The 20,228-nt window shown below is 36.9% G+C and overlaps 1 protein-coding gene and 1 long non-coding RNA gene across 3 annotated transcripts in view; one reads left to right on the forward strand and one right to left on the reverse strand.

Moving 5' to 3' along the window:
• LOC119620061 (uncharacterized) overlaps window positions 1-19,136 on the forward strand; it is a 31,907-nt gene extending 12,771 nt beyond the window's left edge. Inside the window, exons 4-5 of the long non-coding RNA XR_012092593.1 lie at window positions 17,483-17,591; window positions 18,976-19,136. This is a non-coding gene — a long non-coding RNA (uncharacterized lncRNA). The remainder of the gene's footprint in view (window positions 1-17,482; window positions 17,592-18,975) is intronic.
• DIAPH3 (diaphanous related formin 3) overlaps window positions 1-20,228 on the reverse strand; it is a 506,525-nt gene that overhangs the window by 367,224 nt on the left and 119,073 nt on the right. For both annotated transcript variants that reach the window (XM_073014378.1, XM_073014377.1), the window contains one exon: window positions 17,492-17,622. In XM_073014378.1, the coding sequence (XP_072870479.1) occupies window positions 17,492-17,622 (131 nt within the window). The remainder of the gene's footprint in view (window positions 1-17,491; window positions 17,623-20,228) is intronic.

The following is a 20,228-nucleotide window of genomic DNA, read 5'->3' on the forward strand; positions in this document are numbered from 1 at the left end:
TAGTCCTTTGGTTTAAGAGAGAAGGCTTCTGTTGGGACTTCTTTGTTCTGTGCCCACTGTCATTTCTGGGTTACTCACTTCTTCACCTCCAAATCTGACAAAAAGGCAGAAAGACAACCCAGCAAACTCACAGGCATATTGTTCCTTAAGTCCCAAGGTTCCTAGCCCGTCTTCTTCTATTTGTTTCACATATAATGTCCAGTATTTCTAGTTGTGCTTAGCAAAAAAATTAAAAAAAAATAAGAGTGTATTTAGTCTATCTTTCAAACACAAGTCTGAAACATCCACTGCTAGAGTGTGAGAATAGGCAAAAACTCCCACCAAGAAAATCAGAAAAAGGCAGTGACAGTGGTAAGAGGAGAACCAAGTAAACCTGACATAACAAATCCAAAGGAAAGAAGTTTCAAAAGACAGAAGAGTCAAGAGTCAAGTGCTAAAATGAGGTCAAATAAAATAAGGGCTAAAAAGAACTATAAATAAATGAATTCAAGAGCAGTTTGTAAATAATTCTGTGGAAGTGAAATCCTGATTGCAAAAGAATTAAAAGACAAAAGGGGTAGTAAGAAGAAAGAAAAACACATAATTTGGGATTAAAGAGTTGATGGAAGAAATTTGTAGGAGGACTGAGATGAGGATAATGAAAAAAAAAACCGTGTGCAATAAACGCTATTACAAAAATAAACAGAGAATATTAGAGGAGCAAAGAAGATGCCTACCTCACTTAGCTAGGGCCTAGGAACAAAACCAAACTTAAAAAACTATGCCTACAATCTTGAAGTGGAATGATGCTCATGTATCTTAAGTTTACAAAGTAGAAATAGTATATAAGGTGTTTTCTATTATTATTCTTCAATGTTTTGGTTCACATATAAGAAATGTATTACATATGTGTAGCTATACAAACACATTCTTAATCATCCTCCACCTAGTCAGCTAATTCAAGGCTTGTGTTCTACTCTCTTATACATCCCCACACACTGCTCCCACCAGAACCAGTTGGGTTTGTTTCCAAATCCATTCTTGACAGTTGTACTTACTATTGTATTTATATAATTAATATTATATAAACAGATAACACACAATTGGGGAAAGAGGTACTTCTGTGAAAACTAAGCCTAATGATTTGGAAAGTTAAAAATAGATTACTTTTTAAATTGCTGTAAAAGTAAATGTGGGAACCACTATATATTAAACGGAAATCGTAGTACCAAAAAAAAAGTTGTTTTTTTTTAGCAGAAGTATAGTTCTGCATTCAGATTGCTTTGCCAGAGCCTTTATGATCCTGTTCTACTTTAAAACACCAACATCAGGAAGACAATGCATTATGGGTATGCTTTATGCAATCAGCCTTTGCCCACTCCAAGAAAAGGTCTGGGCTCCACATGAAATGTCTAGAGAAAAAATGTTTATCCTTTAGATTGAAAAAAAAAAATGTTTGGGGTATATTTGAATCATTTATTTGATGATTACATGCTTTAAGCAAATTTTTAACCAATCAACCAACAGTATTAGACAGGAAGACTTCCTCTGTAGACAGAGTGTCTGTCTGTCTGTCTCTCTCTCTCTCTTCCTCCAAGAAGTTAGTGTCTATTTAAGTAGATAATATTACACATTTTTCTTGATTTTGCTTTTGTGTATTTTCTTATTGTCCTATAATGAACTTATATTTTTTGTAATAAGAAAAATATTTTTAATTACCCAAAAGAATAATCTTACATGAATGCCTAGGGAAACACAAACTTAGATGGTTTAAAATCAATACACAAAGCTTCTTAAAAAGAGAAAAAAATACATTACTGCTCACATGTGACAAACTAACAAATTTCGTACCTTAAACTTGGAAGGTCAGCTTTAATACTGTATAATATCTAGATCCAATTTACATTCCTCTGTCGGAGTAATAGATCACCAATGCTGAATATAATTATAGCTTATTTTAAGCTTTCATTTTCACCTACCTTTACCAAGGTGACTAAATACTTAAAATGAACAGTTCTAGGAGGGAGTACAAAGTACTTAGCATGCCCTGGGGGCAAGACAAACATACACCTACATGCCATTCAATGGTGCATCCACCCAAATTACACTAAATTACACAGCCAGGGTGGGAATTCAGGAACTATTATAAATAATGTTCAGATTGTCAAATCTACTAACCTTCAAAATACAACAATGAATATGTATATTTTCTTGAAATATACTTCTTAAAGAAACTGTATATTTAAAAACAATCATTTATTCCCACTTTTCATATCAGATAAGATAACACAGTAATAAATGTAGTATTCTCCTAGTTTCTTTTTGCCTATAACATACTGAAAGGCATAAAATATCTAGAGAAAGCATTCCAAATAAAATGAAAACAAAACCAGGTTAACAGGAATGATAAAAAACAAAGCACAAGAAACAAGAGTTCTTGACCTTTAGATGAAAAAACAGTAAAAGAACTATAGATTTTAAAACATAGATACTGGTATGTGCTCTAATCAAAACTTAAGTCCACTATTAAAAGGAACATATTATAGAAAAGAAAATACCTTGTTTGGATACTAAGTAGTTTCTTAGTATCAAATTTAACATCGTTAGTTCAAAAAAAACACTAAATTATTCATTTTAAATATAGACTAATTTGCCAACAATATATGTGGAAAAGACATTATGGTCACGTTTCAGGCCTTTCACCACTTGTTGCCACCCTAAATACTTGTCACTACTACCCAATGCTAGTCAGAGCAGTCCTAATTATTAAATCCATGATCTTCCCTTGATTCTATACATTTCACTGCTACCTTTGTGTAGCAATGCACTCACAATGCTGCCCTCCACAGAAATGCCTTTGTAACAACTGAAATAATTTCATCTTTCAAGGCCAATTCACAGTTCCATCTTCTTTGAACTCTCACTGATTTGATTTCTCCATGTGCTCACCAAGTTCCATTCACTTGACCTCAGATACCCCTCCAGTTAGTTCCCATTTCTCTCCTCTCTTTTATAGCAAAAGGTCTCAAAAAATTTCTCACAAGCATGGTCAGCACTTTTTGCCATCCATTCACTCAATCTCACTTCAGTCTAGCTTCTACCACCAAGACTCCAAAAAAATCTATTTTCTCAAAGGATGCAACAACCTTCCTCTTGCCAATTCCAATAATACCATCTTGCCCCACCTCACAGCAGCGCGCTATGCTGCTTGTCCCTCCCTTATTTTGAAACACTTTTCCTTTAGGTCTAGAAATCAGCATTTGGCGTTCTCCTCCCCACTGGCTACTCCTCAGTCTGTGTTTCTGCCTCCTCTTCCCTTCCTGGATCATCTGTTTCTGAACTTTCTGAACCCGGAGTCCCTCAGAACTTGTTCTGACCACTCGCCTACATCTTTAGCTTCCTTCTCCACACGACCTGCCCACACTGAGATTCAATCCATTCTCAGGGCTTAAATATCTCCACTCCACATATGTAAGCTCTAGACCCACATATCTAGGGGCTTGCCTAATGTCTCAAATTGTGATACTCTATTTTAAACATGTCAAACTTAACATGTTAAAAAGGGATATTTTGGGCCGGGCACGGTGCCTTACACCTGTAATCCCAGCACTTTGGGAGGCCGAGGTGGGCGGATCACGAGGTCAGGAGATCAAGACCATCCTGGCCAACAAGGTGAAACCCCATCCCTACTAAAACTACAAAAATTAGCTAGGTGTGGCGGCAGGTGCCTGTAGTCCCAGCTACTCAGGAGGTTGAGGCAGGAGAATCACTTGAACCTGGGAAGCGGAGGTTGCAGTGAGCTGAGATAGTGTCACTACACTCCAGTCTGGTGACAGAGCAAGACTCTGTCTCAAAAAAAAAGGGGGGGGGAGATTTTTTTACTTCTCCAAAATTCACGGAACAAGTAACAACCTCCTCCACCCCAGTTAACAGCACTACTATCTGCCTATTTGCTCAAGTAAAAAAAAAAACTTATTCTCGATTCCTCCTTTTCATTCACATCCTACATCCAATTCATCAACAGGTCCTACAGTTTCCACCTCCCATTTATCTGCAAGATTCACCCACCCCTTGGCCCACCACTGCTACAATCCTCATACAAGCCACCCTCCTAATTCATGTGACTACTGCCAGAGCCTCCTATCTCACACTTCCTTGTCTGCTCTCTCCTCCCTTCAATCAATTCTCCCTGATATGGTTTGGGTTTTTGTCCCCATCCATATCTCACCTCAAATTGTAATCCCCATAATCCCCACATGTCAAGGGCAGGACCAGGTGGAGGTAATGGGATCATGGGAGTGGTTTCCCACATGCTATTCTCTTGAAAGCGAGTGAGTTCTCACAAGATCTGATGGCTTTATAAGGGGAATTTGTCATTTCCCCTGCTTCCACTCACTCTATCCAGCCACCCTGTGAAGAAGGTGCCTGATTCTCCTTTGCCTTCTGCCATGATTGTAAGTTTCCTGAGGCCTCTCCAGTAAAGCAGAACTGTGGGTCAATTAAACCTCTTTCTTTTATATATTACCCAGTCTCAGGCAGTTCTTTATAGCAGCCTGAGAACACATTAACACACTCCCTGTAGCAGTTAAAGTGATCTTTTTAGAAAGCCAGAATAGTTCATCTCCTGCTTGAAACTCTTCAACAGACTCCAACTTCCATAGAATGAAAATCCAGTATCCTTACCACGATCTTTATGACCATGACCCCCCGCATGGCCTGGCCACTGCCCACCTTCTCTGACAGCATTTTGGATTTCTCCATCCCTCTGCCACACAGTTTCTCCACCTCATGTTCAGTACTACTGTCCACTCTTCTCTAAACTAGTTCCTTGTCCTTTGGTGTCAAACTTCACCACCTCGGAAAGACTTTCTATAATCAGCTACATCAAAAAAAAACCCCTCCATTAATCACTCTCAGTCCCCATTTTTTCTTTACTGAACTGATTACACCTTTTTATTTTATTTCTTTGTGTTCTAGGTTTCTCTGTCCTATATGCTTCTCATTTACTGTGGCACCTAGCATAGCCCTTGGAATACCTGTTGCACGTACAGATTACAAAATCCTGTGCTATATTTTAGTGACATGTTATCCATGTCACATACTTAGGAGCTTAAGAGTTTTATTCTTTCACGTGTTAGATGTTTCTCTCTAAAAGGAATCTCAGCAATTTAAGAAAAGAAATCCCTGCACCTCATCTAGTATACCAAACAGAGAATGCATAAAAACACTTTAAATACCTGCTCTCCTGTCTTGCAAAATGAGCAGTACAGGCTCACGTATTTTACTTTATTTCAAGCATTAATCTCCTTATTCTCTTTTTACTATTCAAATCCATTTAACATGTACTCTGATCTTCTCTCCTGAGTCCCATATTAAGGCTTCACAATGACACAACACTTCGTCCCCCTCCTCAGAAATTCATAGCATGCTGGAAAGGGCAGCCACATATACAGACTCAAGAGTACAAAGGCTCAAAACAAGTGCACGAGAAATATGTTTTTCTGATCTCTAAGGATGTGTTGTCCAATAGGGTAGCCGCTAGACACATGTGGCTATTTAAATTTTAACTAAAATTTAAATCCTAATCACACTAGCAATATTTCAAGTGCTCAACAGCCACATGTGGTAAGCAGCTTCTGTAATGAACAAGACAGACATAGGCCATTTTTGTCATTGTAGAAAGTTCTATCAGACTTCTGTTCAAATGGGCTAAACTTCTACTTAGCCCTGCAGAGGGTGTTTCTTTCGGGTGTTTCTTTCATATTATTGTATTAGCCCATTCTTGCATTGCTATAAAGAAATGCCTGAGGCGTGGTAATTTATAAAGAAAAGAGGTTTAACTGGCTCGCAGTTCTGCAGGTTGTACAGGGGGTATAGCACCAGCATCTACTCTGCTTCTGGGAAGGCCTTAAGAAGCTTCTAATCATGGCAGAAGGTGAAGGGGTAGCAGGCATGTCACATGGCCAGAGCCAAAGTGTGTGTGTTGGCTGGAGAGGGGACGAGGGAGGCACACTTGTAAATGATGAGATCTTACAAAAACTCACTCACTATCACAAAGACAGCACCAAGCCACGAGGGATCTGACCCATGATCCAAACACCTCCCACCAGGCCCCACCTCCAGCACTAGAGATGACAATTCACCATGAGATTTGGGTGGGGACAAATATCCAATCTGTATCAGTCTGCCCTTAGCCCCTTCCAAATATCATATCCTTTTCAAATTGCAAAATATGATCATGCCTTCCTAATAGTCCCCCAAAGTCTTAATTCATTCTAGCATTAACTCAGAAGTCCAAAGTGCAAAGTCTCATCTGAGACAAGGCAAGTCCCTTCTACCAACAAGCCTGTAGAATCAAAAACAAGTCATTCACTTCCAAGATACAATGGGGGTACAGATATTAGGTAAACATTCCCATTCTAAATAGGAGAAATCAGCCAAAACAAAGGGGCTGTAGGCCATAGGCAAGTTTGAAACCCAGTAGGGCAGTCATTAAATCTTTTTTTTTTTTTTTTTAATTGAGATGGAGTCTCTCGCTCTGTCACCAGGCTGGAGTACAGTGGCACAATCTCGGCTCACTGCAACCTCTGCCTCCCAGGTTCAAGTGATTCTCCTACCTCCACCTCCCGAGTAGCTGGCACACGCCACTATGTCCAGCTAATTTTTGTATTTTTAGTAGAGACAGAATTTCACCACATTGACAAGGATGGTCTCAATCTCTTGACCTCGTGATCCGCCCACCTCGGCCTCCCAAAGTGCTGGGATTACAGGTGTGAACCACCGCGCCTGGCCTGCAGTCATTAAATCTTAAAATTCCAAAATAATCTTCTTAACTCTGTGTCCCAATCCAGGCCACATTGGTACAAGGGGTGGGCTCCCAAGGCCTTAGGTAGCTCTGCCCCTGTGGCTTTGCAGGGTGCACCACCCACAGCGGCTCTCAGGTGCCAGCACTGAGTGTCTGTGGCTTTTCCAGGTATAGGGTGCAAGATGCTGGTGGATATACCATTCCTGGGTGTGAAGAGCAACGACCCCCTTCTCACAGCTCCACTGGGTAGTGTCCCATTGGGGACTCGGTGTAGGGGGTCCAACCCCACATTGCCCCTTGGCACTACCTTAGCAGAGGTTCTATGTGAGGATTCTGCCAGCCGCTACAGTAGTCTTCTACCTGGACACCCAGGCTTTCTCCATATATCCTCTGAAATCTAGGCAGTGGCTACCAAACCTCAACTCTTGCACTCTGTGCACCCACAGGCTTAACACCACATGGAAGTCACCAAGACTTACAGCTTACACTCTCTGGAGCTGTGGCCCAAGCTGGACCAGGGCCCCTTTGAGCTGAGGCTGGAGCCACAGTGGCAGGGAAGCAAGGAGCAGTGTCTCAAGGCTACAAAGAACAGCAGGGCCCCAGGCCTGGCCCTCAAAAGTATTCTTCCCCACTAGGCCTCTGGGCCTGTGATGGGAGGGGCTGCCAAAGGTCTCTGAAATGCCTTCAAGGTTTTTCCCTTATTGTCTTGGACATTAACTCTCCGCTCCTTTTTAGTTATGCAAATTTGTCTAGCAAGTTGTCACTCCACAGCCTTCTTGAGTTACTCTCTGAAAAAAGCTTTTTCTTTACCATGTGGGCAGGCTGCAAATTTTCCAAACCTTTATGCTTTTCTTCCTGTTCAAATATAAATTTCTTTGCTCCAACACTGGAACATAGGCAATTAGAAGAAACCAGGCCACATCTTGAATGCTTTCGTGCTTAGAAATTTCTTCCACCAGATACCCTATATCACTCTGAAGTTCAACCTTCCACAAATCCCAAGGGCAGAAGCAAAATGCAGCCAAATTCTTTGCTAAGGCATAGCATGCATGACCTTTGCTCCCGGTTCTCAATAAGTTCCTCATTTACATGAGACCTCCTCAGCATGGATTTCACTGTCCATATTACTATCAGCACTTTGGTCACAATTATTTAACCAGTCTCATGGAGGTTTCAAACTTTTCCTTATTTCCCATATTCTTCTGAGCTCTCCAAATTCTTCCAACCTCTGCCCATCACCTAGTACCAAAGTTCCTTCCACATTTTCAGATATTTTTACAGCAAATGCCCCACTCTTTATTACCAATTTTCTGTATTAAGCAATTCTGGCATTTCTATAAAGAAATATCTGCATCTGGGTAATTTCTAAGGAAAAAAGGTTTAATTGGCTCATGGTTCTGCAGGCTGCACAAGAAGCATGACACCAGCATCTGCTTGCCTTCTGGGTTGGCCTTAGGAAGCTTGGCAGAAGGTGAAGGGGCAACAGGCACATCACATGGTGAGACCAGGAGCAAGAAAGAGAATGTGGGCAGAGGTGACATATACTTTTAAATGACCAGATCTCATGAAAATTCACTCACTATTGCAAAGACAGCACCAAATTCATTGGGATCTACTCCCGTGAGCCAAACACCTCCCACCAGGCCCCACCTTCAGCATTCAATTCAACAGGAGATCTGAGCAAGAACAAATACCCAAACTATGTCAATTATTATTTATAAAATTTAATATACAAAGAGGCTGAAATAAACTGCACCTGTTCCTTTCAGACATATACCGCCCCCTCTAATAAAATAACTAGAAATCCATCACCAATCTAAATGATAAAATTGAGTTTTACTCTTAAAAAGCTTTCTGAATCATAAAAATTAAAACTTCCGCCTACTGTCAATGTGATGCCTTCCTTTGTATTAAGGCCTTTCTTCATGTATAGCTATGTAAGGGAATACCAAGATAAACATCATCATTTTAAAAATCTTTTACTTAACCAACCTGGCAATACTCTAAGATATAATAACAAGCCCAGAAAATTAATCTAAGGAATAAACTATACTGATTCTTTTTATGCAAAATACTAATAGAGGCTTTAGTATCTGCAGTTCAATAATTTCTCTCATTTAAAATATTTATCTTTCAACAGAAACAAAAATATTCAGTTAATAGCTTCATACTGATAGCTGTAAAGCCATAAACACATAAGGTTTGCATTCTCAGAAAACAGGCAATAACAATTAAAAAGAAAGAAAGTTTATTATATTCCACCTTTATATCCATAAGAAACTGTAAAGTTTAACAGTATTTTTTTCCAAATTGTTTTGGCTTAACACTTTACCTTTTGTTGTTGTCTTTTAAACAGTAAAATGATAGTTTCAAAAAATTATGTTTCTTTTATTTTGCTCTGTTTTAAGAGGCAGGACTCACTGTGTTGCCCATGCTAGAGTACAGTGGCTATTCACAAGCACAATCCCACTACTGTTCAGCATGCGAGTTTAACCTACTCTGTTTCTGACCTGGGCCGGTTCATCCCTCACTGGGCAATCTGGTGGTCTGCTGCTCTCAGGAGGTCACCATATTGATGCTGAACTTAGTGTGGACACCTGATTGGCACAGTGCACCACAGTCCAGAATTTCTGGACTCAAGAGATCCTCCTGCCTCAGCCTCCCAAGTAACCGGGACTACAGACATGTGCCACCATGCCCAGCTCAAATAATGAGGTTTTAGTTACATTTTCTCCCTGTTGTACTTAAATATCAGTAACGCAGGGTCCAAAATCTACTTTTTAATAGAGTAGTAGAATATAACTACTCTAGAAATATATGAGCTCTCGTAGTCATATGAAATTGCATTAAAAATGAAGATTTTGGATTCTGTGTCACATTGTGACTTACTTTACATGTTAACATAATTTTTTTTAAAAAGATAGTCAATCTTGGCCGTTTAAACAGAAATGTATATTTTAAATAAACTGGGAGATATATATGGCAAATATATTTACCATGTATATGTATATATGCTGTGTGTGTGTGTGTATATATGGCATATATAGATATAGATATTTAAAAAATAGATTTGGAGCACTTTACAATTCCAGGCCCTCTCAGGTCAACTATAAATTAAGCTGAGCAGCTCTTATTTACCATCTATAGAAGATACGTGTCTGTTAAAAGCAATTAATACATTTTCCATGTGTTCTTTGTTTACTGTTAACCCTGTATTCAAAGCCAAAGCTTTTAAGATACAGATACACTTTTAAACCAAATATTTATACAACATTTTGCTACATCTATAAACAAAAAAAAAAGCTATAGAATGAATGACAACATACAAAAGAGGCAGTCTCCTACCCCTAGGGAACATTCAGTCTTCTAGAGGTCTCTTAGAGAAATGGTGCTAGATTTGGAAGGACTGCGAAAGCATGAGAAAGTAATGGCTTGTCCTTTGAAAATATAAAGTTAGTACTTATTTGAAAACATTAATAGTTACTTTCTTCCAGGACATTTTTTCATTAATATTTCATCAATCTGACATGCTTTTAGAAAGGACAGTCACATGACCTAAAATTAGAAATTTCAACAAATATTTATTTAATAAGCAATGCTACTCTGAATGGCAATTAAGAAATAATAGAAGGCATATTCAAAGATAGATGGCAGTGTCAAAATAAACAGGTAAAGAAGTATATTAATATCCTACCTAATACTTTTTGACTTCTTACTGGAAAGTACTCTTGAAAAAATGCCTTTAAGAGGTACACGTAGGCACATCTCTCTAACAAAAACTCTGTTTAAAAAAATGCATCCCACTAATGTTTTTAATTTACCAAAGGAGATGTTTCTACGACTTCTATGATGCACTATATCGCTGATTCCCTCATCCCAGCTACAGGCAGTTACACCAATGACTGCCAGGGACCATAACTATAGCACTTCCTGTCAGACATATTTCACCTCTCCTTTTTATTCCTTAATACCTGGTATAAAGCCCACTTGCTCCCTTAGCCTCATCCTGTTAAGACAGCACTCCCTGCTGAAGGGAACCTTCCTTAGATCACTCTTTTATTCCCTTGGGATTCTCTTGAGATTAATGTCCAATCATTCTTGCAGATTTTAAAATAATCTTCAATCTGTCAGAGTTTATTTTCTTTATAATAGTCTCACCATCTGGAATATAACATTGAGAATGTAATAATAATATAGTTAATATATCAAAGAAGCGGATATGCAGAACCAAGGCCCCTTAGGCAGCACTGTCTAATAGAATTGCTTACAATGACAGAAATGGCCTATATATATTGTCCAAAATGGTAGCCATTAACTACATGTGGCTCTCAAGCAAATATGTTGTGGGGTTTCTTTCTATTCATTTTTAGTTAACTAAATTTAAATAGCCACAGGCAACTAGTGGCTACCATATTGAATAACAGGAAAGAAAACAGAGCTGCCTGCATTACTTACCTCCATGTATCAATATCAAAGAGAAAGGAAGAAGAGAGAGAAAGAAAAAAAAAAAGGAAAGGAAAAAGAGAAAAGAAATACACCCAGGAAAACCTTACTCTACCTGCCCATTTCAGAAATTATCACTACTAGTATCAAAATGAATCTGAATATATTGTTAATTCTCAAACTCTTTTTCACCTAAGGTGAATTTTTAATAAGTTTTTATAACTTGTTAATCTAAAATACTAAAACATGCCAGGCAAATCTAAAAAAATATATTCAGAATGTAATAGACAGAGACAAATAAATGGAAAGTATTAATGATAGAATAGGAAATAATACAGCATAGAACAAGAAGTTCTAACATATACATAATTAGAAGGGAAAAGGCAATACTTGACAAAACAATGGCAAAATTTTCACAGAAAGATACCCATCATATTAAAAAAGCCAAAAAAAAAAAATCCCTATCAGAAGAAAAAAGAAAGAAATCTCACGCAGACACGTAAAAGAAACTCTAGAACACCAAAGATAAAGAAAACATTATAGAACCAGACAAAAGAGAAAAGGCAGATTACATAGAAAGGAATTAGTTTTACTAAACGCCAAGTTCTCAAAAATAGCAGTGAAAGTCAGAAGAGAAAATAATATCTTCAATGTGTTAAGCATAGATATCTAAAACCCTCAATTGCATCTCAATTGCATGCCCTAGGAAGACTATCCTTCCAAAGCAAAGGCAGATAGATACTTTGAGACATTAAGTATAACAACAACAACAAAAAATTGTGAGTCAACTTGACTAAACATCATATTTTAAAAAGACACTTTCAAACAGAATTTTGCAATTACACTCTCACTAAGGGATCTTAACAATATACTTAAAGCAAAAGTAAAATAATCAGGGGCAGCAAACAGAAATAAAAAAGAATGATGTATGTAGAAATATATATACATATACACATATTTATAATGACTCAATAATAGTAAAATCTAACTTATTAAAAGAAAACAGATACACTGAAATTTCACTCAAAACTAGCAGATAAGTAAAAAAGATATTAAAATTTTCTTTGGTTCAAGAGAAGAGATATTGCTTACTTTTGTACCTTTTAAGTACATGCAAGTTAAATTTCTTCTTAAAGTGTGTTCATTTTAAATTTCTTTTCTAAGATTAGAAAATGATCATTTGTCTTCCAAATCAGTAAATGAGGAAAAATAAAATAAGAAATTAAATATCAATCCAAAAGAAGTTAAGGATAATAAACAGAAAAGATGAATATAGAAAAGGAAGAAGCAGAAAGAGATGAGGAGGAGCAGGAACAGTTTGGATGATGAACCTGGAAAAAGCAGTGTAAATTAAAAATTCAAAATGAAACATCAGACATAAATTCCAACATATTTTCACAATTGATACAAAAAGTTAAAACTACCAGGTAAAGACAAAGATTATCAGATGAGATAAAAAATTATTCATATGCTATTTATAATAGATATTCCTAAAATACAAGGTATGAAAATGATTAGTTGGGAAAAATGTGAAAAGCTGCACACGTCAAGGTGGATAAATCTGTGAAACAATATTGAGAGGAAATACAACTCTCAGAATAATGCATGGAAGATGATCCATTAACATACACTTCAAAAACATATAAAACTAAACAGTAGGTTAATTAGGAATACGTATATGCTAAAACTATAACGGAAAGGAACAATAAACCCAAAACTCAAGATAGTGGTTACCACAGAATAGTGTAGGGAAGGGGTATTTAGGAATGAATGACGGTATAGGATTAAGAAGGGATGAAAGGAAGCTTCAAAGCTATAGGCAATATTATGTCTCAGCCTCATTAATAGGCAAGGAGATGCATGTTTTACTGGTATGACAAATTGTCTTTTGGAAATGTTTAATATTTTATTTGAAAATTTAAAGTAAGTCAAAGTATTAGCAACTTCCAATTTCTGATCTTGAAAGACTTCCTCAGATCATGTTCATAAAAATGAGTACAATGATCTCACTGCTTGTCATAGGTTTTTCTGTTTCTATCTTTACACATGAACTAGATCAACTCCAAAGTCAAGATCTTCCACCTGCTTTGTGTTTTTAAATTCCAGAAATGAAGAAAAAATAGATTCTAAAAATGACGTTATTAAATGGAATAATGACATTCAAAGGCCATTTATTTGTTTTCATGTAAACACACACATTTCTGCAAAATTTTCCAAAATGATTTTCCCAAAATTATAGTTATCAACTTAAGAATCTCTTTAGAAATCTAACAAAAATAGAACTTTATGATAAAATTATTCTTGTTAATTTGAAAATGAAAATTTTAACTATGATTAATGGAAAATAATGCCTAAAATCTCAAAACACAAAAACCTGATAAGCCTAGATTTTGAGACAAAGAATCTTGCCCTTGACAAGCACGTCAAATTGAGAAAATAAAGACACCTTTACTATATGCATAGATGAGTATGATCTATAATGTTGCTATCTACCTTTTTATGTTTCTAACCAAATGTATTCCATAATTCAAACATAATTATTGACTATGTCAAGATCCACTAAAAGCAATATTTGATAATTTGAAGAAATTGGTCTTTTCCCTGGTGTTCAGAACTAGCTCAAAACTGTCACCAAGAATACTAGATAATCAATAAACAACAAATAAAAGATGTTTGTGATCTCTACATCAAATCTTCATAAAGCAAGGCAAATAATCTAGTATTTAGCCTACTGGTTTTCACATAATTCATAGAGAGTAAAAGGCTGACATGGCTCACAATTGCTAAGCAGTTTCAGAAGTTGAAGAGTGGCTCTAAAAATATTACATATCCAGAGACGAGAGGGGAGAGGTAATTGGGAGTACGGAGGAGTCTACTTTTTCCTTGATTTTTTTTTTTTTTTTTTTTTTTTTTTGAGATAGAGTCTCACTCTATTGCCCAGGCTGGAGTGCAGTGGCATGATCTCAGGTCACTGCAACCTCTGCCTCCCAGGTTCAAGGGATTCTTGTGCTTCAGCCTCCCAAGTGGCACGGAGTACAGGCATGCACCACCAAGTCCAGATAATTTTTGTATTTTTAGTAGAGACGGGGTTTCGCCATGTTGACCAGACTGGTCTCAAACTCCTGGCCTCAAGTGATCTGCCCGTCTCAGCCTCCCAAAGTGCCAGGACTACAGGCATGAGCCACCGTACTCGGCCTTCCTTCATTTTTTATTTAAAAAAATCCTGAACCTACACCAGCACCGGAAAACCATTAATCAGTTCAATTTTCTTTTTTGTTTTATTCAGACATTTTTAAAACTTTAATTTACTTAATGATATGACAGGTCTAACAGGATCTCAAAACTTGACAAAAATTAGAAATCCTTTTTCGTCACATACTGTATGAAAATTAAAAACTGATTTAAAGAGCAGGCACATCATAACTAACAGGAAAGTCCAAAAATTTGATCACAGGCATAAGTTCCCAGTTTTACATGTCCACCTAAGTCATTTATCTAATAGGAACACTGGACAAAGAAATATTCAACAAGTATCATCTTGGGCCAGGCACAGTGGCTCATACCTATAATCCCAGTACTTTGGGAGGCTGAGGCACGTGGATCCTTAGAGGTCAGGAGTTCAAGACCAGGCTGGCCAACATGCTGCGGCCTGCCTCTACTAAAAATACAAAAATTAGCCAGGCATGCACGTGTAATCCCATCTACTAGGGAGGCTGAGGCAGGAGAATCACTTGAACCCGGGAGATGGAGGCCACAGTGATCCGAGATTGCACCACTGCCCTCCAGCCTGGGCAACAGAGTGAGACTCCATCTCCAAAAAAAAAAAGGATCTTCTCAATTTTCTCTCTAAAAATAAAGTGGCATGATTTCAGAAAAAATTCTCCAATGATAATATTTTCTATTCTTTTCAATTAAAAAAAAAAAAACTACTTCATGGATAACATCATGGATTCCTAATAACATATTCTAGAATTGTGAATCCTTAGAGAAACAATTCCACCAGATTCTAGTTTTTCTTCTTTAAATAAGGTTCAAATGAACCAGACATAGCATAATTTCCCAGTGTTTTTAGGTAAAATCACAATAATAATCCATTGTAAGATGCATGAATTCATATATACCTTCTATTTTGTTTTCCTTTGTTAGCAGAGACATCTACTTTTGAGTAGATAAAGAAGAGGAGAATAATAATGGTAGTAAATAAAGGGTCTAATTCTCATTATATTGAAAAACTATGAATATTTCCTGTGCCCACTGGCAGACAGATAAATTGAGAAATGAGTGTGAATTGTCTCCCCAGTCAACCCCCAAATACCCTCTTCCTATGTTTAAATTCCACAGAAATACGGTGTGAATCTGCTTTGTTTCCTCAAGCCCTACACCTACACATACTAATGGAAAACAGCAGGTGCTCAGTAATTTTTTTTTCCACTCTCGTCACCCAAGCCTGGAATGCAATGGCATGATCCCAGCTCACTGCAACCTCCGCCTCCCAGGTTCAAGAAATTCTCCTGACTCAGCCTCCCAAATAGCTGGGATTACAGGTGCCCGCCACTATGCCCGGCTAAGTTTTGTAATTTTAGTACAGATGGGATTTCGCCATGTTGGCCAGGCTGGTCTGGAATGCCTGACCTCAAGTGATCCACCCGCCTCGGCCTCCCAAAGTGCTGGGATTACAGGCTTGAGCTACCACGTCTGGCCAAATATTTTTTTAAATGAACATATTTTATAGGCAAAGATTAGGCTGGACACCAAAGCTCTTCATTTATGAATATACCTGTCAAATAAATTCCCTAATCCATTCTCAGTTTCTAATACTAGCCAAGGTAAGATTAAAGAAGGCTAAAATTAAAACCTCATTGTTTCAATCCACAAATCTTTATGGAGCATTTCCTGCATGCTAAACAGTGTGTCTGGTAACAAGAGGCAAATTACACACATGAAGCCCTAGTTTCATGCCTACCATTAGTTTGCAGTCTATAGGACAGACTGGAAATGGCAAAATATGGAAAAATAAAGTTGAAATACAATAAAGTTTCTTTGTTTACTCATCATACTCTTTAGTTAAATGTCACTCAGTCTCACATCTCAGCAGTTAAGGTTGTTTTCTTTTAAATACTTGTATGGTCAAGGATTTCTGCATACTATAATCCAGCCACAGAAATCTCCAAAAAAGTAATAATCAGAGCAAATTCTTCTCCATATCATGAACCTCCAATTATAGTATGCAATTCTAGCTTTCAGAACACACACACACACACACACACACATACATACATGACTACATATACATATATTCTTATGCAGAAATAATCATTCATTTCTTACACAGTAAAAACCCAAAACTGATCTACAATCCTTGCAGCTCTGAAATTCTCTGATTCTGACTGTTTAGGTATTTCATAACAGCTTCTGCTTGAATTTTTTCAAGAATACTCTTGTTTAGCCACTTAATTCAGAGTTAGCATATGGCCTCCGAATAGACTGAAATCTCTCTTTTTAGACACCACAATTAACATACGTGATATATTTCAGGTATATCTTCCTGGTTTTTGTTTTTTTAACAAGTCTGTCTCCCACCACGCAATAATCTGACAAGTTTAAATATGCCCAGTTTATAAAAATATATTTACATTGATTGTTAAATTTTGTTCACAATTATTTCTTAGAGGCAACAAAAATTAGCCGCATTTCAAAACTGACTTATGGAAACACCTATGGTACTGTTTGCATATAAAGTACAGGATACTCACTTAAATTTGAACTTCAGATAAATTTTTTTTTAGTGTGTGTCTAGAATTGAATATTTCTGGTTGTTCTGTACTTTTATTTGGTAAATATAGCAAAACTAACCTATAGGGTCCTACAATGACATTTCCAACAACAGAAAAACTGAATTAGTGGTATTTCTTACTGTATCAAATAACATTAGCAAGTAAATAGATAATGACAAAATTCAGGGTGAAACTCAGTCATATTAAATTAATAGTTTCTCGCATGACAGTTCTCTTTCAGAAAACACCTTAGGTTTCTAAAAATTCTATGGGGAAAAAAGCTTTTCTAAAGTCCCTGAGCAATGTACCACTCAGTAATAAATGCAAAAGGTACTATTGAGACTATATTTCTTCCTGCTTATAAATATCAGGTATTCAGTTTGTACTTTAAGAAACTGTTGAGGTTTACCAGGCACAATGAAAAAAAATATTAAACTAAAAGAACACATTAATGACATCTGCCCTGTTGGTGTTCAAATAGATGAATTACCTCACAGGATTGCTGGTCAAAGACACTCGGAGAGACTCCAGGCATGTGACAAGTCTCTCATCTGCAGACCCCATTTTCAGCTCATGAATGAATTCCTGAGGTGAGATCTGTCGGCTTCTCTTAAGACTCCCCTATAAAATAAGTCAAAAAAATTTTTGATTAATACTGCATGGAGATTACCCATTAAAAAATAACAAGTTAATCCCCCTAACAGCATCACATAACTACTATAATTAGCACTATTTGGGCAGGGGTGGTAGATAATTTCCTTACTTCTGCCCAAAAAACTATAAATTCATAATCTGTGATATCCACAAAAGATATTAATATAACATCAGAAGGTGTGCAAATTGAAATAATTGCTTTCTCAAATGTAAAATGTCATGGAGAACAATTGTGTAATATAGAAAATATCTTAAATTACAGTAATATTTTTAGGCACACACAAAATAAAACTCAATATAAGAACTATCCTATTAAAATTAGTATTCTAAGCAGCATAGAAAAGGCTATTAGGTATTAATTCATTCAACTACCATTATAAGCCTAGTTCTAGGCACTATAGACACATGGATTAACAAAAAGTGAAGTCTGGAAGAAATGCAAGCAAGAAAATAATAATTTTCAGTACAATCTAGTTCCTGTAACACAGCACAAAGAGACTCAAAGAAAGAACATCAAACTTGGCAGAACAGATCAGGGAAGCCTACATAACAGGGGTACATCTTCCTGGTTTTTCTTTTGTAAGTAGGCATTAGGCAGGCAAAGAATGAGAAAGGAATTAACTTCCAGACCAAAACATAATATACACGTACACATGGAGAGAAAAACAAAAACATATGCAACTGAAGACAGAGGCCAGATCATGGAGTGATAAAGCACTACTATGCAACTAGCTCTCCTGGGGAGTTTTGGAAGGATCACTCCAGTGTGAAATATGAATTAGAAGAGTTAGAGTTCACTCATTATTCAACAAACATTAAGTACCTACTAAATACTGGGCACTGTTTTAAGTACTGAGAATAGAGCAAGGATGAAAGAAGAATAAAAGATTGAACTTCCTACCTACATGTAGCTTTACTACATATGGGGAGAAATAATAACTAAAATGCATTGCACTGTAAATAATACACACTGTAGAGAAGAACAAAAGCAGGAAAGAGAATAAGTAGCATCATATGAGACATGCAATTTTAAACAGGATGGTCAAAGAAAGCCTCACAGAGAAGACTTCAAAGGACTCAAACTTGAGTGTTTAAATAAAAAGTCTAAAGGAGATAAAACAGCTAACCATGCAGATATAGGAAAAAAACGCTATGATGGAGGGGACTGTAGGTTTTACAGTCCACTCAAAGAACTTGGACTTTTACTCTGAGATCAGAAGCAGAGAGATCTGTTGAGAAGGTATCTATACAGCCTAGATAGGAAATGATGAGGATGGCGAACTAACAATAAAGTTCTGAATTATATTATTTAAATTACAGATTCACCATCCAATGGCAGGAAATGAATTGTGTAAGTTCAAAAGAAGATCAGTGAAGTGGCAGGAAATTAGGTGTTTTTCATGTTTTTTGTTTTTATTAATTTAATATAATGTTATTCAAGAAAACATTCCCAATAAAGCAAAACAAATTAGCACTGTAAAGAAGGGTTATTTTTATTCATGTCAATATCAAAGTAGTAATTTAATAAAGAATTCAATGGTACAATCTCAGAAAATAAAAGGGGAAATGGTGAGAGCTATGAAAATGAACATCCAATTATTTTTATCACAGTCACTGATATCATTCAAAGAACATATTCAACTTGCACCAACACAGCACTTATCGATGTCTCTTTTTGCTCTGAATTATCAAAAGATTGATTGTTCAACAGAGAAAATTTGGAAAACACAGAAAAGCAACAAGAACAAAGGTGCCTCAAAATAAGTACTACTAATATATTTCTACATAAAGCATTTTTCTCATAGAGTATTAATATATTTGCATATATTTATATTTTAAAACATATATGATATGGTTTGGCTGTGTCCCAACCCAAATCTCATCTTGAATAGTAGTTCCCATAATCCCTACAGGAGGTAACTGAATCATGAGAGCGTTTACCTCCATGCTGTTCTCATGATACTCAGTGAGTTCTCACGAGATCTGATGGTTTTATAAGAAGCTTTTCCCCCACCTTTGCTGTCACTTCTTGCCTGCTGCCATATAAGATGTGACTTTGCTCCTCCTTTGCCTTCTGCCATGATTGTGAGGCCTCCCTAGCCATGTGAAACCGTGAGTACATTAAACCTTTTTAACCTAGTCTCGGCCAGGCACAGTGGCTCATGCCTGTAATCCCAGCACTTTGGGAGGTCAAGGTGGGCGGATCACCTGAGGTCGGGAGTTCGAGACCAGCCTGACCAACATGGAGAAACCCTGTCTCTGCCAGGCATCGTGACACATGCCTATAATCCCAGCTACTCAGGAGGCTGAGGCAGGAGAATCGCTTGAACCTGGGAGGCAGAGGTTGCGGTGAGTTGAGATCGTGCCATTGCACTCCAGCCTGGGCAACAAGAGTGAAACTCCATCTCAAAAAATAAAAATAAAAATAAGAGTAAAAATAAATAAATTACCCAGTCTCAGGTACATCTTATTAGCAGTGTGAGAACAAACTAATACAATATACTTTACTTATTTAAAACATCATTTGATACCTATTGTTCTATAGGCTACTGTTATCTTTAGGCAACACTTCA

This window comes from Chlorocebus sabaeus, chromosome 3 (genome assembly GCF_047675955.1).
Source record: "Chlorocebus sabaeus isolate Y175 chromosome 3, mChlSab1.0.hap1, whole genome shotgun sequence".
Taxonomy (NCBI): domain Eukaryota; kingdom Metazoa; phylum Chordata; class Mammalia; order Primates; family Cercopithecidae; genus Chlorocebus; species Chlorocebus sabaeus.